Source organism: Leptinotarsa decemlineata, unplaced genomic scaffold (assembly GCF_025532065.1).
Source record: "Leptinotarsa decemlineata unplaced genomic scaffold, Ldec_3_MD MMD2_tig00002974_RagTag_RagTag, whole genome shotgun sequence".
NCBI lineage: Eukaryota > Metazoa > Arthropoda > Insecta > Coleoptera > Chrysomelidae > Leptinotarsa > Leptinotarsa decemlineata.
In genome coordinates, this window is record NW_027412578.1 from 14,556,238 (window position 1) to 14,580,212 (window position 23,975).

General features: G+C 35.1%; 3 protein-coding genes across 4 annotated transcripts in view; 2 read left to right on the plus strand and 1 right to left on the minus strand.

Annotated features, from left to right (window-relative positions):
• Positions 1-8,285, minus strand: part of LOC111503533 (aminopeptidase N) — a 21,679-nt gene extending 13,394 nt beyond the window's left edge. Inside the window, exons 1-3 of the mRNA XM_023157870.2 lie at positions 7,222-8,285; positions 652-706; positions 295-563 (exon numbers count right to left, since the gene is read on the minus strand). Of these exons, the coding sequence (XP_023013638.2) occupies positions 295-563; positions 652-696 (314 nt within the window). The 5' untranslated portion in view covers positions 697-706; positions 7,222-8,285. The remainder of the gene's footprint in view (positions 1-294; positions 564-651; positions 707-7,221) is intronic.
• On the plus strand, positions 1,552-11,264 carry LOC111503532 (adhesion G-protein coupled receptor G4). Its single transcript, XM_023157868.2, has 2 exons — positions 1,552-1,795; positions 3,729-11,264. Exons 1-2 carry the CDS (start codon positions 1,688-1,690, stop codon positions 7,110-7,112), a joined length of 3,492 nt encoding a protein of 1,163 aa, XP_023013636.2. The 5' UTR covers positions 1,552-1,687; the 3' UTR covers positions 7,113-11,264.
• On the plus strand, positions 11,106-23,882 carry LOC111503530 (aminopeptidase N). Of its 2 annotated transcripts, none has more exons than XM_074177589.1 (13): positions 11,106-11,264; positions 14,363-14,563; positions 16,975-17,250; positions 17,842-18,299; positions 18,545-18,700; positions 18,759-19,070; positions 19,490-19,673; positions 20,490-20,728; positions 20,819-21,186; positions 21,795-22,272; positions 22,991-23,161; positions 23,220-23,436; positions 23,599-23,882. In XM_074177589.1, the coding sequence occupies exons 2-13, from the start codon at positions 14,372-14,374 to the stop codon at positions 23,746-23,748; spliced, it is 3,201 nt and encodes a 1,066-aa protein (XP_074033690.1). In that variant the 5' UTR covers positions 11,106-11,264; positions 14,363-14,371; the 3' UTR covers positions 23,749-23,882. The 2 variants fall into 2 exon arrangements, with proteins under 2 accessions (XP_074033690.1, XP_074033691.1); XM_074177590.1 differs by lacking the exon at positions 11,106-11,264 and adding an exon at positions 13,858-13,993.
• The last annotated feature ends 93 nt before the right edge of the window (positions 23,883-23,975 follow it).

The following is a 23,975-nucleotide window of genomic DNA, read 5'->3' on the forward strand; positions in this document are numbered from 1 at the left end:
AAAACAATATACAATACATTTCGTTACCTTGCAGCAAAATAACATAGGTATTGGTTCCTTTGCAAGTTCGACAATGAAAAAATTATGCTCCAATACCACTTGAAAAATAGACTTAGGAAACAATTATAACGACGTTACCTGCAGCTATTTTCGAAAATGTGCTCTTTTTAAACTTATATTCGTTAAATAAATATCTACGATCTTACTCACACGCTCGAAGTGGGAAATTTTAGAGTCTTTGATGATCACGGTTGATAATTCCAATACATATCAGGTTTCGAATGAGGTACTTACTCCTTCCTCAGTTCGTCATCTGGCGGCGTCAGCTGCGTGATATTGCAATGCAGCAATATCAGATCAGGATGAGCATGTAAGACTATTTCGTGAGTTTTATGCTGAACTGTAACGTTGATTTTGATCTTTCCCTCAAAGTATCCGTCAGATGGGAATGGTTGGAGGAAGACGTGGTATCCTCCAGGCATCGTATCGTAAGGCAACTTTTCTTGGGTTATCAGACCATGGGCGGCTATCAAATCTATGCTTCGTCTCTGACGCGCATTTGTCTTTGGAAAAACGTAACTGATTAGTTGAATAATATGAAAAATGCGTTTCTAAAAGCCAGCATGTTATGAAGGACCGTGATATACTTACTGATATTATGCAACCAAAAAGTAGAAGAGCGCAAATTCTCCACATTTTTAGGATCCTGAAAAAAATTTCAATTTCACGAAACGTATTATTCATGTATTTTGCATGTTTTCACAGGCAAGCGCTAAACTTGCTGTTCACAAACCACAAAAAGAAGAGAGATGCATGCGCAGAAGAAAATAAATATTTCGGAAATGAAAGGAAAATATTTTTTGAGGACTTGATAGTTCATACTGGAACCTCTGGTGTAAAATGAATCTGTTGAAAACACTTTCCCAACACCAGAACAAAAATTACGGTCTCTCGACGCGCGTTTCGCTAATCAAGTTAGCGTCCTCAAAAAATCATTCTGAGTCAGTCATATGGATCTCCGATTCACGCGTGTTTCCAATTTCACCAAATTCGCTTGTGAGTGAGGAGGCACATGTCCTCTTTTATCAACAGGAGGGAGCAAAGCAGTACTTTTGTGGTTTTCTTTCCTTCTCTCTTTCATTAAGGTAAATTCTGTTGATTGATTTGTATTTCATGATTCTTCTGATAATAAACATGTTGGATAATAAAAAAAAAGGTAGTAACATATCAATCCATCTATTCACAGCTACATTTTGAAATTTGATTCAATTTTGAATAATTTTGATTATTTCGGAATTTGGATTCTATGAGATACAAAACTATTGCTTCATCCAGTAGATAGATGCGGATAATAATGCTGCTTGTTCTCTCATTTAATGTATTCGAAAACCATAAAATGGGAATAATCACGATCACAGTTTAGTGTCTTGTTAATGAATAATTATCTAACAATCAATAGTGCAAAATAAATCCTTATCAAGTAACTGCAATTATTGTTTCGATTACATTGGTCCGAAGCAAAACATCCCCACTTCTCTTCCACAAGTACCGATCATGGGATAATTATTAACGAATTTGTTATGAGTGTGTGTTTGTTCTGAAAAGGTGTAATTTAGCTGTATCAACAAATGATGTTGAATGATATTTGCCGTTGTAAATGGACTTGTGAGTGCTATAAAGTGTGAAGATGAAAACATTTCGCTTCAACTCGTTTTCTTCAGTGAGTTGTGCCAGTCTTTTGTTGACGATAGTGCTGCTGGTGAAAATTGTGTGTGGCTATCACGAAGGTGCAGAGGTAGGCAAACACCCAAAGTGCGATTCTCGGTATCCTAAATGGTTTGAATGTGTTGACGATGTCAAAATTAAGTAAAAGCAAATATAACCGAACGATAACAACATTACGAAATGAAACGTTTTGTGCGTAATTGTAACTAATTGTTCGTAGAAAAGTTTTCCTCCAAATCAGTTGGATTCAATCAGATTATCATAAAACTTTTGAGAAAATACGACAAAAAACCAACAATTTGTTGAATATGCTTTCTTAAAAGTGAAAACTGAAATTTTTCCACGTGTTTTGATTATATTTGATATCAGAGACTGGAAATGTTAATACCTACATAATCTCCAGAAGAATGTGTAAAAGAAGAAAAGATCTCGTCTGAAATTATTTTTTCTCTTATAATGTATTTTGACAGTTACTGCTTAAAAAATCATGAAAATGCATACATTCAACTCATCCTATGGCACAAACAACATTCTTCAAATGAAAGTAGGGGGTTTTTGTGATAACTCGTAAAATAGATATTCCAATTTTCTATCCAACATTTTTTTTAAATAATACCTCTTATATTAACCACCGGCTCTGGAATAGACTGTTGTTGTATAACGTATACTTCCGATTTCACGAATCCACACAAAAAAAATCTAAGGACGTTATATCGTGGATGGAAAAAGGGATGTCCGCACCGAAATTAACCCAGGAACATTTCATAATGTAGGGACTAAATTTGTAAACAGACTTCATTATTGTCATGAAGTGACTAGAAGCTTTTATATCATATGAATTGTGTAATGCAATAAATCAATGGGTTTGTATCAATTTTAAACTTTTCTTCTTCTTATAGAGCATGTTATTAAAGGCTTATATCAAAAAATGATATTTAGGTAGGTACTATTAATTTATTTTTCAGTTTTCGATGAACTTATTCCTTACTCTGCTCGTTTCATTTAATATGTCATTGTTGCACGATTGATTCTCATATTTATATCAAAATATTTGTAACCTTTACCCAGCTATAACTTTCTAAAATTGGTTTGGCAACCATCTTGTTTTCCAATATTTTAGTTTATTTTTTCGCTTGAACCATTTCATTTAATATTCATATCATTGGTTTGCATAAAACAATATAGTCCACTATCTTTGCGAATCCTCTTTATTGAATTTAGAATAACGTCATTTCAGTTTTCGTATTATTAAGGATGACGCCATTTCATTTTTCTCATTCTTTTCAGTAAAATCCCTTCATTTGATTCCCATATCTCAGGTGTTCAAAAAAAACTAGTCCGCCATTTTGTATGTATGTTTATATGTATGTATACATTACTTGAAGAGCAGGATGAATAAAATCTTGTCAAAAATAACCTAAAAGTTTGAATTATTTGGATTGTGTCTTTGTGTACTCGCATATTTAACGAAATTTTGTGGATTTAAGTGGATAGAATACTAGTTTATTTCACTATCGAAATCAACTTTTAAAAAGTTTGTGCTCTGTGTGCTTGATGATCAAGATGTTGCCTCTATCAATTAATGAATTTATATGGAACCAAGACGTGAATTCACGTGTCAAAGGATGGAATGTGTTTACCAGTTTTTCATAAGAATCTATATTCATGATTATTGTCTTATTGTCTGCATGTACTGTGAGATTATCAGGAGTAATATGATTCAGCATATTATTTATATTGCATAAGAATATCAAAAGTCCCAATATGGAACTTTGGCAGACACCAAAATGATTTTTGTCTAGAATAGAATAACATTCTGATATGTTTACAGATTTTTTTACGAAAGGCAAATCTTTCTACTTCTGGTATAGTAACATTAAATATCGATGCTCCTGAAAAATTAAAGAGCTGAACTATTCGATAATCATCACTTTATGAAACTTTATTCTACAAACATAAAAATGTTGATACAAAGATGACTGATTTGCAAACATTTCTTTCAGAAATGTCCTGAAGAAGAATCCAGAGTTCGCAACAGTTCAAAAAAAGTATTATGGAAGTCGAGAAGCTACAACAACGCAATCATTCTGTCCATCCCGCCGTGCCAAGACGAATCAGGAAACCTCATGGTGAGGATCTGCAGTAACAGAACTTGGACACCCAAAACTCCGGCAGAGTGCGTGAGAACCGTCGAAGCAAATCGAAGATGTCCCGCGAATTTCGAAGAAACATCAGAGAGTTGCATCTTCGTGTCCGAGGCCAAACAGTGGGAAGACAAATGCAACATTGGCAAAATAGCGAACGACTCCTACTCCCAGCCCCTCGCCAACGAATCCGTCTGGCTGCCACTGAGAAGGTTCGTCGAGTATGGGCCCTACGAGTCCGTAACGTGGGGCAGCGACTTTGGGAGGCCCCTTTTCGCTCCTTCACTTTCTCCTGATTTTCAAAAAGATTTTTTCGATAAGGACTGCGTGATCTTGAATCCGCAGGAAGTGAAACTGGAGCCGGAGTACTGCAACGCTATACACAAGCACATTTGCGAGTTCGATAAGCGCGAAGGGAACGATCTTTGCCCTGAGGGATGCGTCAAAGCCAGCATTAACTCCGAGAAATGTTACTGCAAGAAAAGAAATTGTTCCAAACTAGCGGAAGTGAACTCGATCGTGGACAAAAATATTCTGTCCGACTTAGCCGGGAACGACATTTGTTCCGTGGGAGGCGGCAAAGCTGCTCCTTTAGCCTTGGGAGGTTCCAAGCAGGCTCTGGGCAAGAACAGGTGGTTTTATACGAAAAAAGAATTGGACTGTTCTCTCTGCTCAATGTCTTACACCATGCAGATCATCGACGACGGAAAAGTCAACATGGATCTCAGTTTCGATGCGGCTCAGAGAAGGCTCTATCTGATAATCTACTCGCCACAGAAAATTATCGGACACGGTGATGAGGACACAATTTACTGTTTCACCGATGCCTCGTTCCTAGAACTGAAGAAACGGGTGGAAGTTGACAAAGTACACGAGCAGCGCAATGGTGTCGGGGACTTTAATGTGTACGAAGTATCTTTGGAAAAGTACAAGGGTCAATACTGGTGCAAGGTATTCGTGAACGGAAATGTCCTGAAATCCAACATTGCTGTTGCTTACAAAGAAGCGGCAGGGTTCGAATACGCTCTCAGGGTTGTCATAAAGGAGATTTGTTCGATTTCCAAGTGCCAAGTAGAGTCGCCGATTCGGTATGAAAAATTCATTCCCGACGACATTACCGAAATTTTCAAACCGAGCTACATAAGAGTTATGAAAGTTTTCTACTACAACTTCATGGATATCAACTTTTTGCTGCATATAACTTCCGAAGGAGATAATGTAGAAGAAGAGTTTCATGCTTTCGAAAGGAATTTGAAAAACATATCGCGGAAGACGATACGAGTTAAGTACTTCAGGAGTAGCGAGTTCTGCCTGTCTGAAACAACGTATTCAAAGGACGGAAATTTAACTTGGCCGTTGACTGCCATCGGCCAGACTGCCATTCCCGAAGAAATATGTCTTCAAGAAAACGGAATGCCGATTTATCGCTTGTGCAAAGGTGATTTCTTGTACGGCGCCCAATGGGATCAAGTAGTGGGTGAGTGCTTGAAAGATAAAAAACCGACCGAAGACACCCTGTACCTGAAATCGTTGCTAGGCCAAACCCTCTCCAACGACACCGTAACAAACGTGAGCAGCATCATCAGGAAGGAGCCAGACCTGCCAGTCATCTCCATTTATTACATCAAGAAACTATTGGAAAATATTTATTCCTCTCAACGGAAAGGCAATTTCCTCGGTAATGAAATTTTCGATAGTCTAGGAGCCACGGCAAACATCACGGATGAATTACTAACCATCAAAGTGGAAAAATTGGCTCAAGCGCAGATGACTCTTAATGTCACCGACGACATTCTAGATTTGGTGGATGGTATTTTAAATGAAACTGCGTTGGGTTCAGGAGAGTTAGTGATCCATAAGGAGAATCTGATTGTTCATATGTGCAACCCGATGGATAGTAACATATCAGGAGTTGTGGTTTACACCGGAATTAATGGAACGAGAGTCGAGAATATGAAAAGAAACGACACTTTCGATGACGTAAAGTACAAAGAAGGATTCTGGATGGCTGTCTACGTACCGGAAGATATCTTGGGATATTTTCAGGATGGCAACATATCTATAATAACCACTATTTTCTTCAACGATCGGTTCTTCGTCAGCAACTACTCTAAAAAACCCTTGGGACCAGTAGTGAGCGTGATGATCCCTGAGTACGGATGTTACCTCCCCAGTATGTTACCGATTATGTTCAAATCTAATGCTAATTCATCCCCGGAGTGTGGATTTTGGGATTACGGCAAGAAAACCATGCGGAAAAGAGGCAACTGGTCCACTCTTGGGGGAACATATATTGAAAATGTTGATAACGACATTCGTTTTCACACATGTCACTTTTCTCATCTCACCCATTTCGCTCTGTTGATTCTAGAACTCAACAAAACGACCAAAAAAATTGACACTGTTCTGAATGTTTTGATATATATTGGCGATTTTCTGTCAGTAAGCGGAATTTGCGGAATCTTCGTCACAGCCATTGCTTTCAAAAAATGGAGAAAGAAACAAGGAACTATCATCCTGTTGAATTTATGTCTAGCCATAATTCTGGAAGTGTTGTTAACGGAACTGGCTAGATACACAACTATAGTTGGCGACTGCCGTTTCTTGGGCAAGTTCATTCACTACTTCATCATTTCGAAGTTTGCTTGGATGTTAGTTTACTCCTTTTTGCAGTACGTAAGATTCGTGAATGTCTTCACAGTATTGCCTGAAAAAATAGTAACGATCTCCCTGGCTTTCGGTTGGGGCTTTGCTCTTATACCGGTTTCCTTAACAGCAATATCCAATACCCAAAGCTACGAAATGGTGGTAGATAGCTTCTGCTACCCCTCCGGTTTGTCGTTATATTTAGGTCTCCTCATGCCAGTTAGTGCCATCATTTTGATAAACACTTTCGTCTTCTTCGCGGTGATGATGCAGGTTACCACGAAAACTGTCGAATCTCATGGAAACAAAGACAACATTCAGAAACTGCAGATGCAACTGGCAACTTTATTGTTCTTCGTTCTAGGCTTACCTTGGATTTTTCTAGTTTTATCCAAATTTATTACAATATATTGGCTGGGGACAACGCTAGTTTACATATTTTCTCTCATGTCTAACGTTGATGGTTTCATTTTATTCTTGTTTTATGTTGTGTTCAATAATGAAACAAGAAAATTCTGGATTAAATTTTTCACCGACAAAAGTTCCAACACTATTTCCTTCAGTAGTAAAATTAGTAGTTTGAGATCTCATCAATAGTTGGTCGTACCCTTTGAGTTTGTTAAAAAAATTAAAACTTGAATTTTCTTTTCAACAATATTCATTTCATTAGTGACATTCGAAATTCAATTATTAATTCCATACTCACCACTTTGCTATTATAAGTATGCAGTTTTTGCAAAAACTTCACTCAACCTTGTATCATATCACAGTTCACAAAACCACCCTGCAATTTTCTTGTACATTTAGACAAACTCACACTGCGACTGAATCTGTAGTCAAATTGTCCTTTGTTAATGTTCATTCGAGGAACCGAAATTAGATTTAATTTATAAGAATTCTGTAAATTGCTCCAATTTACCATTCATAGCTAGGATGATCGACGTGTTCCGTATTAGTTATATGTATTATTGTGTTATAGTACAATTCCATAAAAGTTGGCACTAAATTTTCAGAAATATTGTTGCATTGAAACGAAAACATTGTTGACAAGGTTGTTATTTTGTATAATTGTGTGATTTTAGTATAATTTTCGTAGGCCACTGTGAGAAACATATTAAGGCAAAAACCTCAGTTGTCTTTCAGAATCTGGTGCCTACTATTTTGGAACTATAGTATATTAAGTTGAAATTGTGACATATTTCAAATATATTGCATTAGTTGAAAAATAAAAATATTTAATTTTTGTAACAAAAAAAAAATATAAAAAACAACATTTTGGTTAATGTATAAATCATGGTCAATGATGTTGACTAAACTGTGTCTCGAGCCGCCACTTGTATCTTATTGAGGCTATAATCGGGTAAAGGGATATTTGCAATGAAAAGGAGTTTTTTTGAAAAGTTCAACACCCTGCATTTCCGGATCTATATCAACTTCTCATTTTTCCTCCATTATTCTTTTCTTCAATAAACTTGCTTGTTAATTCATTTAATGTACAATTTCGTCATGAAAAATTCAACTCTATCATATCTGGCAGAGAAACTAGCCTTTATATCGTCCTGACATCCTTTCAGAAATCAAGTAGAAAAAATTTAGTAGGGTTTATATTATCCCCATAAAACTAAAACGAATTGAATTCACCAAGTAAACAATATCAATAATGAATTTTCAATTGCAGTTTTACAAAATGATATAGATAATTTTTACTGGGCTAGTTTGTCCACTCCCGCGAATCATGCTTCTGTTGAAGCCCATTATTCAGTTAAAAGACAACAAGATGATTAGTATTAACTATTAAATTAGACTCTACCGGTGTCATTATTCTTAAATCTGAGTTATATTTACATGACGAGTGACAATTGATGACGGATATAGTGAAATTACTTTGTTTTGAAACAGCATTACACTATTATATATTTTTTAATTTATCATCATTCACATCATCCTGAAGATGATATTTTTCATCTGAAAAGTTGCTATATAAAAGGTGAACGTTTTTTGTCGATTTTGATTCTTAACCGACAAGAAATTCGAAACTGCAAATTAGAATGGAAGAAATAAGGTACCACCGTTATACATATCTTTGCTCTGAGAGTTTTATTTGGTTATCTTGAAGTGCAGCTTGAGCTTTAGATAAAGATGGTGTTTTTATCGATTCACTTTTATTTTGACAGAAACCCTCGGCTTCAGATAAACTTTCCGTATTACTATTACAGGAATGGATTAAATTATAAATCTTCCCTGTAAAGGTGATTAAGAGTTTTTATCGTGTACAATCAGAATTAATAATAAAAGTTGTAGTGGAGAACTCAAACTATTCACCTTTATGAAAGTCAACTGGAAATGAATCATAATTTCAAATCGTTCACATTGTGCAAGGCAAAAATATCCAACGAGTAAGAAACTATTTTGTAAACAAAAAATGACATTCATTCAGTATTTGGGCTTACGGTAACAGCCAGTTGCTCATAGCTCATGGCGCTTTAGAAAAATACAACTCCAGATAGTATGTAGTAATGGTCGTATACATAATGAAGGAAACTATGTGCGAAGGATGGAAGGAGATCACAATTCAAGAGCAGTTACACGCAAGCAACTGATGTCATAACCTTATCTTGAAGGAACCGACCTGTGAGGAGTATGTTGCAGTTGTGAAAAGTTCCATACGCTTCCAACACAAGAAAAGTATCGAGGATGTTCTTTTGAATTCATGAAATATTTCAGTTTCTTCAACAGTTTGTGTTTTATTTTCATTTCTGAGTGTTATGAAATGATAATCACATTATTTGAGAAGCACTTGCATTTCCAAACATTACTTACATTACTTTTATCATTAAATTGTTGGATGCAGGCGTTACTACGTGGTAGGAGTTCAACATGAAATATGAGAATCAAAACTTCTATGTTTTTATACCACTTGTATTTGTAACTAACGTTACTGCAGTTTCATCCTACAAGGATATTTTAATGTATTTGTTTGAAAATGTCCTTGCAGGACGAAACTGTAGTAACGGTAGTTACAAATACAAGCGGTATAAAAACTTAGGAAGTTTTAATTATCATTTTTCATACTCTCATCATCATTACATCAATGAATTCATCCTCAGTCAAAACTGCATGCAAAAAATATAAATGTATTGTTTCTGAATTGAAGGAGTTATATTTTCAGGAGTTGTATTGTTTTTGTTTTAGGAAATTGATGTTTTGGCTTTCTACTTCTCTATGTTCATACAAAAAATGTGAAAATCTACTTGAGAAAGGAAGAAACCCGTTATTTAAAAAATAAACTCTTCACAAAGATAAACATGTAGATCATGCCAATAGTTTATTTTGAAATTAATGGAGACGTAGAAAGCCAAAACCTTTTTCTCTAAAAAAAATATCTCTTTCAATTCAAACAGTGATATTATTTGCTTTGGATAATAACTTTCACATCATGATTATTATTTTACTGTAATCGTATAGGCAACTCGCTATACTAAAAAATGTTATTTGTGTTCTCTACCACTAAAAATATTCCACAAAAAATAAAATTAATATGCCTTTTTTGTCAAGATGGGACCATGTTAATTGCAAAATTGGTAATGATAAAAAAATTATAATTAAAAAAAATCAAGACTTTTAAAATACATTTTTCCATATTATACCATTTAGAGTTTTTGATTAAAAATTATCTTTTCTAAAAATTGGTTTTTATTGGACAGATGATAGTTGAATCTATTGAAAACACTAACCAAGTATTTCTGCTGGCGAAAAAGTGTTTTCAAAGTTTTTTTATGAACCTTGATGAGATGGATATCAAATGAAAGGGAATCAAATATGGGAAACCCCCAAAGATGGTGTATTATTTGTATATGCACTTTCGTGATGTAAATATCAAATGACTGGGTTCAAGGGTAACAAATCAAAATTGCTGAAAACAAGATGGCTGCCACACCAATTTCGAAGGCAAAGGTTACGGATTTGGTGATACTCGAACAAATATTGTACGGAGCGACAAAAGAACCAAATAAACTTCAAATTGAATCAAACCCATCAATCGATTAAGTTACATGAAAACATGAACCATGAAAGCTTGCCTTAAAAATGTTTTCTTTATACCAATTTATCTTAGGATACTTCTCAATTGATGGCAGAGACAATTTTTGAATAAAGTTATTGATCAAAAAAAATCCTTATTATGTATACTGTACTGGTCACACTGTATAAAGCATGGTGACAATTCGTTACGGTTGTCTGAATATTCATTCAGTATGGCCACAATAGTAATTAACAATAGTGGTCGGCAGCAGCAATTTAAAATTCTGAAATAATGTCGAGAATGTGAGAGAACCAAATCTAACAACTAGAGATTTCAAGGGTACCCCATCTCCCATCAAACACACGATCATTATTTTTCAATGCAACATATTATGTAACATTAATATGCCGAATGTACTCCTATCGATGGATTTTTATTCGTTATTGCATACCATTTCTCGATCAGGTGGCGACTAACATTGGAAGATTAATCACTGCAGCGCAGTAGAACTGATCTCCGAAAAAAAGTTGTTTTTAGTTGTGATAGAAAAACACCGGATTGTTAAGTGTTTACCACGGCTCGATAGTTTCCATTATTCAGGTACCTCGATTTCGCGGTAGTACCTAGTCGCGAACGAACATTCAATTGGGTATTTTGTGCGCGAAATTTTATTATACATTTATTGGTGAGGAATATGTCGTTTCAGTGACAACGGGATCTGCTTAAGGGTAAGCTATCTTCAGTAGATCCTCTTTGATTCTCGAGTTGAGTAGTTGATGAGATATTATTTCGAAATAAAAACACCCGACATAGGTTTCAAGTAGCGATATGGTATTCTGAGTGATTGTTTTTGACTTTTGGACCTGTGTCGTTTATTAGTAGATGAGTATTTATCTTTATCATCATCACCAAGTTCAAGCTACTGATCTTCTAATTCGTTTTTGAGTTTTGACATACTGCGGTTTACCTTTTTTTATCGAATTTTTCACTCCAGGTGTCATATATGTTGCAACTCCTCAAACCTATGTGAAATCAAATGTGATGAAGAAGGAAAATCATTGAGTCCATATTACAGTGGATACAATGTTTCGGGAAAATTTGTAAAAATCTCAAAAGAGCACCCTCACCTTACCAATATTTGTAAACTGTCACCAACAAGGGTCGGCTCTTTTCCCCATTACCTTTTCCAAACCTCAATGTCCGAATCTACCAAAACGCGATTTGTTTGACATGGAAGGCTTATGTCGATGATAGATCGGATTCAATTGATTTTGTGAAGGATTCTTCATTATACACACTTGTTTGTATTTTCTATCGAACTTATCAAGTAAACAGGTTGATAATAAAACTCAACAGCTATGTTATCATGATCCAGTACCAGTTAGAACTGTGTCGAATAGCCTTAACTAGAGCATGGAAATTACTATTAATCAACTAAAAATCAATCAATAAAATATCGTATTCTACCGATTAAACGATGTAATGTTTTCTGATGACTCAACATTGTCAGAAAACAAAATTGTCGAAATTGGGAAATCCCACGTTACTGCCGACAAAATCAAACTCAAAATATAGTATGCTTGGAAATGAATAATTGTTCATTGAATATTTGAACTGATTTCCATTGATGATTCCAACACGATGGCGCTCCTTCCTTTCGTGATAGAGATGTCAGGCAATATCTGATCACTTTTTGGAACTTTTGGAGTAGTAATGAATATTACTGAAGTTTTATCCCGACACCAAACCATTAGTTTTAACACGTCGGCACGATTAAACTTCATCTTCCTCTTGAAGATTATCACTTGGTTATTGAAGTATTAAAAATAACCGTTTGGTGTTGGCATAAAACTCCAGTAATATTCATTTAATATCTGATGAAGGAATTCAATAAATGACCGCCAAGGTCTCCCGATATAAAATGTCAGACTTTTTTGAAGTTTTTTTTAAAATATGATTTACAAACTAACCAGATGATCGCAACGACCTCAGGTCTACAATAACATTCAAAATTCGAAAATTCAAACAAACTGATCATATTTCCGCCGAGCTCATTGAGATTTTTATAATGGGTAAGTAAAATTGAAATCTCTGAGATTAATTGTTTGTCCATTACATTTTCTATTAGTTTTATTTTAAAATTGAAATCATTATTCACTGCTCTTCCAATTCATCAACCATTGATATGATTGCAATTTTTAGTAGTATAGTAGGCCGCAGCTGTCATCTAAAGGATACATTAATTACTCAAAGAAATATTTGTAATTATTGCCATGAATAGTGTTATCGATTTTCACCAAGTAACGTGACAGTGTATTAAAAAAGAAAATGGATTCAGAAAATGAAAATTCGATGTCTGTAACTCCGCCAGAAATGAAAGAAGCTGCTGCAATTGCCTCATAGAATTTATTGCCATATTAATATTTTTCTCACTTAATCAAACGATGTCCTTGACATTTATTTACACTTTTGATCGTAAGCCAAACTAGATTCCATCCTGAACCATCCATTCATAAAAATGTAGAATTGAACATTCTAATCGGTATGGCAAATAGAAAGTTTGTTCGACTATGGGACTGCTCCATCGCTATTTTCGGCAGTTCTAGAAAAACGAGTGATGTCAAATGGTAATTGAAATAAATATATTCACGAAATTATTTTCATACGTACATGATAATAAGAGGTCATTAGCTACTTCACAATGATAAACTCTCTCATAATAAAATATCCTCAATGAAAAAAAATATCAAAAAAATATTTTTCGAATTGGGTTAATTATGAAACCGAATCAATCTGTGCTAATATTATAAAGACAAACTACTTGTTTATTTATTTGTTTGTAGTGGTAACTCAAAAACTATTTGAACCATTCTAGAAATTTTTTCATTGCTTAGTGAAAATCCCACAATAAAGTTTTTCTTGAATAGGTACGCACCAAGAATGCCATGTCAAAAAGCAAATAGCTATACATATTTTTTAATGATATTTTTCTGAAAGCTACAACTGGAATCTCCGGTGTAGAAAAAACCCATTAGAAACATTGAAAAGATAACAACAACTGATTCAATTGACAAAACTAATGCATGTATTTTATTTATATTTCATTAGTCATTTGTTGAAGGTTGTTCACTGTCACCTGTGACAACAGGAATTCCACGTACGTAGCGGGAGTATTCTTGCCACGAAAATTCCAATAACAGAGTTATTCACACAAGAAGAAATACCCAGATATCTTGTTCCATAAACTTCGCGATATTTCCGAATGACTGACATGCTCGGACAAACGATAAACATGTGTAAAAGTGCACGTTGTTTTCAAATTAATCACCTCGTGTATTTCAATCTATTCAATAAGGCAACTTCTTGTTTGCTAATATTTCTTTACCTAGAATTTCAAAGTGTTATCCCAAATGGTTCAAGTGAAATAAAGTAACGTCTGCAGTTATTAAAAAAATACGTAAGTAACTACATTCAAGAGTCCTGAAAAAGTCAGCTATAATCGAATTGAATCTTTCGAATATGATAATATTAAACCAACCAATATTTTCCAATTTTACTACTATTAATTGGTAATTTGGTTGAATAAATTACTTGAAAATCATTTTTCCATTAACCGTATTGGTTTCATTTCCAATGAAACCAATACGGTTGTCACAAATTGCGTTGAGAATATATTTTTACATGTAAGTAGTTAGTTGTGGTGTCGATAGATTTACTTTGTCAGAGGTTATAGTTTTACTGAGTAATATTGTTTTATTATTCACATTCTTGAAAAATACAAGATCGAAGATTTTTGACATAATGAATCGTACTTCATATTTTTCAGAAATAAAAAATGGGTCGAGGTGGCTACCATTCCAACAGATTGGAGTTCCTCTCCGATGAAACAATCTTGCAATACAACAGAAACGGAGGGTGTTTTGTTACTACCAAGAAGGCTATTGCTTTTGTAGTTTTTGCCTTAGCATCGCTGATCACGGTGGTTCTCCTCATGTACTACTATGGACCAAAAACCGAAAGTCAGACAGTAAGTGCCACTCCATATTGTCTAGAATGAGAATAATTTCAGTTTAGAAAAATTTATTGAGGGTGAAATTTTTTTCTAATTTTCAACGAATAAGCCCTTTAGTAGGGTGATTAAATTTTGAAAACTATCTCAGACACGATATTTCGATTGAAGAAGGAAATTTCACTCAAAAATGATTTCCCAGTTCAAAATTTATCTCTCGAATGAGTTATCCAATTCAAGAGAATGACCTAGAGAATGATGTTGAGGTTATTTTTCCAGTGGAACAGATTGCTCTGATACGACCTGTCTCGATGAGAAGTCAATTTTAAATGATCTTGAAGATTTAATTACTCGCAAATCAATAAATCATTTTCATGTACAACTCTTTGTATTCATAGAAAAATACAATGATCTTTATTTATTTACAATATAACTAAGGTGATTATTAAAACTTGTTTATTAAAAAAATGGAGATTCATCATCATCGAAACTCGAACAGAGTGAACATCAACAGATTACTATAGAATTTCAATATGATGTCACGGTCTTTGAATTCATTATATAATAATAACGATATTAGTCATTGAAATATACAGCATATCAAAGTCATCACGTGAAACCTCATTATATTGTGGATACTCAAGTTTCTAAGGTTTTTTACAACATTACAATGCAAATGAGATGCAAAATCCACTATTTTGTTTATTATTTCTCGATCTATGCGTAGATTATATGCCGAAGTGTGCCGACTTCACCTTAAAAGGAGGTCGAATTGTCGAAAATTTTGTACTTTGGTTTCACTTCACGACAAATTATTGCACTTTTCAATTGGAAAAATTGCATTCTTTTTTTTTTAATTACGAATTCATCTCAGTCAACAAGTACAGGAAGGTCAACTACTTAAAGGTTGTGATCCAAATTCAACCGAAATCTAACTTATTACAACATATTTAGTTCGAAACCTAGGTAGGTTATCGGTAATTAAATTTGAATTTTTAGTTTCTCACCGAGAGAATTGCTGCTAGTTTTGAAATATATGCATGTGTCTTTTCTTATTTTTTGAATGAGCAGTTTTCTTAGAACTCTGCAGTTTGTATGAACATACCGGAAATTGGTTTTCAACGTGAGATCACTTAATCTGAACTATCAATTTCGAATTAGTTAAATATTTATTGATGAATACGGAAGGATTGATTGTCCATTTGAACAAACGTGTTTGTTCAATACGTGACACGACCACCATTTTTCTATTCAGTACGTGTTTTGTTTATATTAATCACTTTGTGACTAATTATCGTTATCGCATACTTTTAACTTCCAAGCATGGTTGTAGATATCTTCAATATATACCTACTAACAAATAGTAATGATTTAACGTTAGTTCGAAATTATCAAATAAATTTAACTTTGACCTTCGCAAGAAAAAATAATAGAAGTAGATACTTTCCGAATTTTCTTCTTGAAATTTGATAAAGATTTAGATAATGTATATCACATTACTTATGTAATCATAAAACAAGTATACAAGACGGCGAAAATAAATTATCTTTAGAATACCCCAGGAAACTGTTTTGAGTACTTTTTGTCACATAATAATCTGTTAACACTAAAGTACGAGGTTAACAATAAGCACCGATATTATCTATGAAGGAACAACGTGAAATGAGTTGAAATTAGAGTTCGAACGTATAAGGAGATAGTTCAAAACTAATTCTGATACAACAATCTATTTCTAAACAGAGAGAAAATTCGACGCCTGTCGTTTATTTCCAATCGGGTATTAGCTGTTAATATTTAAGGTTTATTCCTTATTCAATTCCAGTTTCTGTAGTTTCCCTGTATAATTTATGTTCCCTTTGTTTTAAAATGAATTTTCCGTAAACCAAGTGTAACATTTGCACTTTTTCAGGAAAGATGAATTTCACACGGTTCGATGCATCTCATAATTCTTGCAAGTATTCATTATGGAGGCGTCTAATTGAAATGTCAATTATATACAATTTCTAATGATTCAATCAATCATTTTCTTATAAGTGCAGCCATTGGACGATTAGAATAACGTTGATTTAGGACATTACATAATGAAGAAGCAACTCGATAAGCATCTACTATGTTAAGATTGACCCACAAAAAACTAGAAATGAAATTGAATAGTTACAGTTTTCCTAAGAGTTCGCATCTGATTTGCATAATAGGAAATATATTTTCAGAATCATCAAGAATAAAAATTCAAATTTGTTCAAAATATCATTATAACATTGTTTAAACATTATGTGTTAATGCATTACTTTTATGTTATATTTTATTTAGACAATCTTCAGGGCATTGTTCATTATATAGTTGAATTAGCAATTCTACAACAGTTTTCCGCGCTTTATCTTTTGTCAGTGGGAAAAGTAAATACTTTTGAAACATTTACTCTCTTTCAGATCATAATCGAATCAAATGACATCGAGCAACTCCTCAATGATACATTGAATGAAGAAAAACCACAAGAAGAATTGAGACTCCCTAAATTCCTGTATCCGATTTACTACAGACTTCGAGTGTACCCTCTGTTGGACGAAAATAACGAAAATAATTTTACTTTCACAGGACACGTCCAGATCCAGGTGAACTGTACACAAACTACCGACAGAATTGTACTGCACTGGGATGATTTGAATATAACGGACTCTAATATTCGGATTTATACAACAAAATACGTGAGTAAATTCCATAAAAATTATATAAAATACTTCATAGTTGTGGCTACATTAAGATTAAATGCATTCGTTCCATTCACCTAAAATTATGTAACGTGTGCAATGGCAATTTCTAATTTTCAGTTTAAATTTTAAAACAATCGTTTTGTTTTTAAATACTACACAATTTTTTATAGTCTGCCCGTCTTTGTTTTTCAACCTTTTTTCAGGCCTAAATTATATACACTTTTTTCTCCATTGGTAATACCTAGGTACATTTATTCTTTCTTTGCATTTCAACACTTTTTCTACATATCAGAACCGTATTAATATTTTTTAAAAGTGTTTCACTAACCAAGTTTGTACAATGAGGAGATGTTGTAAACTAATTCTTGAAACTTTTTTTAGCTTATTTATATATTGAACAAAAATCGTTTTTTGTAGAGGTAAATCAGTTTTTTATCGACCTTCACGTTCCACAATCTTCAGAAGATCAAGTTCTTAATTATCAGAAAATTGTTTTTAAATATTTCCAACAGTACCCACTGTTGCCGTCGAATTTTTCTTTTTTGCCTCGCGTTTCTAATAATTCAAAAAAACTATTATTCTCAGGTAGAAATAAATGCAGAACCGTTGACGTCCAATGAAACAAAAATTGGAGTACACAATATATCGCGGAGAGAAGTCGAAACCGAAAAACCAATCAACCTGGCACAGGCACTCGAAGATGACAACTCCACAGAAGCCTCCGCCTCCCTAGCAAACACCCTCACCACTACAGCAAGCACCCCTACAAACGCCTCAAACATTGAAGAAATTGAAATCGAAACCACCGAATCACCCGTCGTGGAGCCTTCCACCGAAAAAATAGTCATTCAAACAGAGCAAGTGTATTTGGGAGTGGAGAGCGTTATCAGAGACAACAAACACCTGAAACTGAAGATATCTATGAGTGACCCCCTTCTTTCAGGGGGGACATATACAATTGACATCAAATATTCCGGGGATATTCTGGACAACCTGGTGGGCTTGTATAAGACGAGCTATAAAGATTTGTCCGGAAATGAAAAGTAAGTTGTGTGAGAACGTTTCGAGTTTGCTTTGACGAGTTTTCAAATGTTAAACATGTACAAACTAATAACAGAATAAATTCAGTATTTCGAATATATTTTTCAGCCACTACAATTATTACTTATTACATAAGACTTTGTTGATGAGATGCATTTATCTTTTGATTTGACTTGATCTGTTCGTAACATGTGACACTGGCTATTAGAGCTGAAAATTAATCTTGATTTGTTTGCTGATATTCCAGATGGTTGGCCACAACCCATTTCCAACCGGTGTACGCTAGAAGAGTGTTTCCATGTTTCGATGAACCAAATTTCAAGGCTCCCTTCGAAATTAGCGTGGCAAGAAGAACGAACATGACGGTTTTATCCAATATGCCCTTGAAAGAAACAGAACCAATGTACGTATATTGATGCTAGTTCAAGAAATCAATGTGTTTAGAGACATGGATTTTTCAGTAACGGAACATTAGACTGGGTGTGGGACCACTTCCATGCAACTCCTCCAATGTCGACTTACCTTGTCGGCTTCACCATTAGCGACATGAAGAGTATTTCTCCCAACGCCACCGATCTCGATACAGTGATCAAAGTTTGGGCGCCTGAAGGAGACCTTAGCATGGCACAGTATGCTCTAGACATCACCCTGGAGGTGATGGAGTTCATGGAGGACTTTTTTGGAATGAAATATCCGCTGCCTAAACTAGATATGTTAGCAGTTCCCAACTTTGGTAAGGCTGCCATGGAAAATTGGGGTTTGATCTCCTTCAGGTAATTGCTTCCGTTTCTACTGTAATCTATACTTATGAATACGAAAGTCACTTAACACTCATTCATATATTTTGTACTGTTTTTGTATCGATCTTTTGTTTTCTTTTGACACAAATTACTGCTCAACATGAAAATGACTTGGCAACACTAATCGTGTTGGTATGGCCTGACTTCGTGCTTCCCAAACACTATAAAAAGTTAATTCAACTCAACTAACACGACATTTAGCTAGTAATAATATATTCAAGGTACTGGCACTTTTTTCGAGTCAACATGTGCCATGCATATCAGTACCTTCTCATTCTAGAACAAAAACACACATTCTGTTAACTGAATTGACACCATCAGATGATTAGATTCAGCTTCTCACTCTAGTCTGCTCATAAACATCCTTCGGCATAAAAGATTACTTTTTTCAGAAAATCGTCAATTCTTTTCGACCCGATGTCTAATAGTATAAAAACACGAAGTTTCATAATGGCTAAAATTGCCCATGAGCTGGCCCATCAGTGGTTCGGGAATCTCGTGACGATGGATTGGTGGTCAGACTTGTGGTTGAATGAAGGATTTGGGACTTTCATATCCGAAGTAGCAATAACAAGTGTAAGTATATGCTATCATTATCTTTACCGCAAAAATAATTAAGTGATTCCTCAGTGACAAAGATGAGCAATAAAATGATTCATTAATGGAAACATTGTTTTGAATACCACTTTTATTTTGCGTAACATTCGGAGTTTGGCGACTTGCATTTGAGACCAGAGAAAACTTACTGTAGAAATATGTACAATATCCTCAGATGTCTCTGTTAGATACAAATCTGAAAGCCCAACGGAAACAACTAATCATATTCAAAGTTGAAACAATTAGAATCAAGGGAAACTCAACTCTAGGTGATAAATGAAAATGCAATAATATAATACTCAATCATAAACGCTGTACATGTGTTTTTAGTGAAAGTATCACCTGTGTATGATCTACATCAATGTACGAGTTATTGGAAAATTTTTATCCATCAGTGTTTACATTCTTCATACAATGTGTTTGAGAAAAAGAAAATATTCAAAGATAGGGCAATTATTGAAAAAATTGAATATTTTTCACAAATGCAGTACTCTATATGTTGAAAAAGATCCTCTTCTCAGAAGAAGTTTCTGAACAATAAAGTGTTATTTGTTGTCTGATTAGCTACACAATTCGATTGTGCGATTCAAAGCTGCAATATGATTATATTAAATTACTTAATCAAGTTCTGCTTTTGTTGTTATTTTGTTCTTTATATATTTTCAGTAGATAGGTACTGAAACAAAGAAGTTTTTTCGATTATTTATGATTTTGTGTCGCTAAACGGTAAAATATCTTTTATGTTACATGGAGAGTTTCTGGATGAAAAGTTCGCAAGTGCAATCTTTCTTTTAGCTCAGACCCAAATGGCACGCCTACAGCAGCGTCAAGATTCGAGATACTTACAATACCCTCTACTACGACAGTCTAAAGTCAACGCACAGTATTCAGACAGAGGTCTCCAATATCGCACAAATCGAACAGATGTTTGATGCTATTATATACCAGAAGGGAAGCAGTATCCTCAAAATGCTGAACTCCACCTTGACCCAGGATGTCTTCAAAAGAGGATTGCAACAATATCTCAAAAAATAGTGAGTTTTGATCACTCGTTTCCAAAAACAAACGTTTTTATATTGACTTGCATACCGTTTGAAATCATATTAGCTAATGCATCTTTTCAGTGCGTACCAAACTGCCACTCAGGATGACCTCTGGTCTCTGTACACGACGGAAGCTCTCAATCAAAGTCTGATTCCCGATACCGTCACGGTGAAGGCCCTCATGAATTCTTGGACCCTTCAAAGCGGTTATCCCTTTGTAACAATTTCCAGAGACTACGCATCTGGAATGGCAACGATTAATCAAACAAAAATGACTGAAGATGCAAACATCACGTCCGATGAGTCGTGGTACATACCCATAACGTACCTTACTAAGGAAGGAAACGGAAAAGTGCAGCAGCTGTGGCTGGAAAACATCAGGGAAACGAGTTTGGATTTGAGAACAGTAGGAAATGACTCTTGGATTCTGTTGAATATCGATGAAACTGGTGAGTTGTGAATGATGACAAACTGCTTTTTTTGCTTGATTTTGTTTAATTTCCTTTACTTTCAAAGTTGGAAACAGAATTTGTTCAAATTCATCAATTTGCGGTAAAATTGTTTTTTGCGAATCTATGTTTCAATATATGCAATATATACATATCTAATCATAAGAGTCGAATTAGTCAGTAACTTGTCGTATTCACAAACTTTTCCTTCGAATAAAATAAGTGATTGTAAAAATTAAATTTTTATGCTAGGCTTTTTCAAAACACCATCAACGGAATTGAAATAACTCGTCAAACAGTATTTCCAGATGTAGGAATTAGTTGTAGAAGAAGAAGTATTACGTACTTGAGAACGTGCGCAATATTGACATTTTCTTACCGGTCTCTGTCTTTATCCAAAAAGTTTAAATTCTTGAATAATTTAATGACAAACACTGGTACAGACATGAAATGTTGTCTAAATGCTTATGAGGAAACGTACACATTGAACTGCGTTACCATCTCGTTCTCCGTTTGATTCATTATAAGATTTCCCCGGATTTTGACGTCGCGTCGGCTATCTCCTGAAATTTGTCGCGACTGGCTATTCATCTATACATTTTCCACAGGTTTCTACAGGGTAAATTACGACTCAGAAAACTGGAAACTCTTGATTTACCAGCTACGAAGAAGCCCGGGTTCCATACCAGTAGCTAACAGGGGTCAACTCATCGACGATGCCTTCCACCTGGCCGACGCGGGCTACATTAACTACACCATAGCCTTCGACCTAGTGAAATACCTCTACATAACAGAGCCCAATTATATTCCCTGGTACAGTGCCCTCCGAAACATGGAGGACCTCAGAGACATCATCAGCAACTATGAGTACTCCGGACTGTACGACAATTTCCTGCTGAAGCTCGTCAAACCGATGTTCAACGAGCTGACGACCGAGCAGAGGGTTTACGACACCCAAAACGAGAAGTTGTTGAGGCTGCACATCGTTACGTCTGCCTGCAAGCTGCGGTACGGCAGATGCATCTCTTGGGCCAGGAACCAGTATTTCGAGTGGATGCAGCAAGACGATCCCGATTCCATCAATCCGTAAGTCATTCGGCATTAAAATCTATCTTCATAACAGTATATCAATCGGATACACTTTTTATCGCTCCTTCTCTTATTTACAATAAATGGATGGAATTAGTTAGGTAATTTGTAGTGAGTATTAATTCATATTTTCGAAGAATTTCTCAAAACGGAAAAAATGTATTGAGAAATGATTCGGTGTTCACTGTATTGTATCCAACTTGATAGTGGCTAATGAACTTCGTTTGGATTTCCACACTGAACATTGTCACGGAAGTGAAACCCGTTCAGCAAAAAGCCCACATCAAAGCCGCAATAATCACTTCACTCTTGTAGCTACACAACGATAAGCCGATGCATGGTGTCTTCCTCACCTAACAATTAAACACTTCAACTTATCAAAACAACTGGCCTTTGCCTTCCTCAGATCAAGTGGGTTCGAGTCGGAAACTGAGATATTCACCATGGCCTGCCAGGATGGTGTCTTCAACACCTTGGTTTACCGTAGTCGCAAGAAGGGTACCTATAACCTATAACATAGGTCACTGACACCAGATGCAAGACCTGTCGTGAGGCGCTCGTTTACGACAAATGATGAGAAGTGTTCTTATAATTATTTCCTAGTTGAAAGAAAAACCAATCACCAAGTCTAATTTCGGGTGTTTGTTGATGAAAAAAAAACAGATGTTGCTTACTTCTTTGATATCACTGCATACTTTTTCGTTTCATGTTTCAGAATATCTGTAGACTACCGATACATAGCACAGTGCACCGCCATCAAATCGGGGGGACCTCTAGAATGGGACTTTCTGTGGAATAGGACCCTGTCTCCGAGCGTATCCTCGATAGACTTGCAAACAGCGTACCTTAGTTTGGGATGTTCTTATGACCCGTGGTTAATTAACAGGTGAATATTCTCCGAGACAGTTTTTCTTGATTCATTCTTTATTCACCATTTATTTTAGATATTTGGAATATTCGCTCAGTGGTAACATTAGTCTAGAGTACGTTCCGTACGTTTGGCAGTCCATCAGCCATTCCGTTGGGGTAAGGACGGGCTTCCAGTTCCTTAGACTCAATTGGGATAGGATCTACAAAGAGTACGAAGAAGTATACTTGGTTTTAAGTTCCATATTCCACGATTTCATTGGTCAGTTGTCTACAGAAGCTGATTTGGAAGATGTAAGTAAGACCTTGTGTATGAAATATTTGCAGTGATGGCCAAACCGACATAATTCACAAATACATATGATCTTCTGAAATATATTTCTTGCGTATATCATAGAATTAATTTCGCTTGGATTGATGTTAAACCAAAATAATAACCAAACTAATCTATTTCAGCTGACTACTTTCTACAAGCTGCACCAAAACGATCTAAAGTCAATTGCCGGAGTTCTTCAGAGCACGGTTGATAGGATAAAAGTGAAGATCAACTGGAAAACAAAACATCTTGATTCTGTCGTGAACTGGTTGCGAAGAAATAGATACTGAATTGGCCGAAGAATTTGTTATCGAAAGTTGCCATTTGGAACGATTCTTCATATATATGGTCTATTTGATTTTTATTCTTGAAACAATATGAAAACATGAACTCAGTGCACGGTGGTGATATATTCTATTTTTGATTCACTCGTTTTTTTTAACGTGAGTGGCATTTGCAGCTATTTTGTATATTTTTTATTAGAGAACTGCTTTCAGCACGATTAGCACCATGGAGC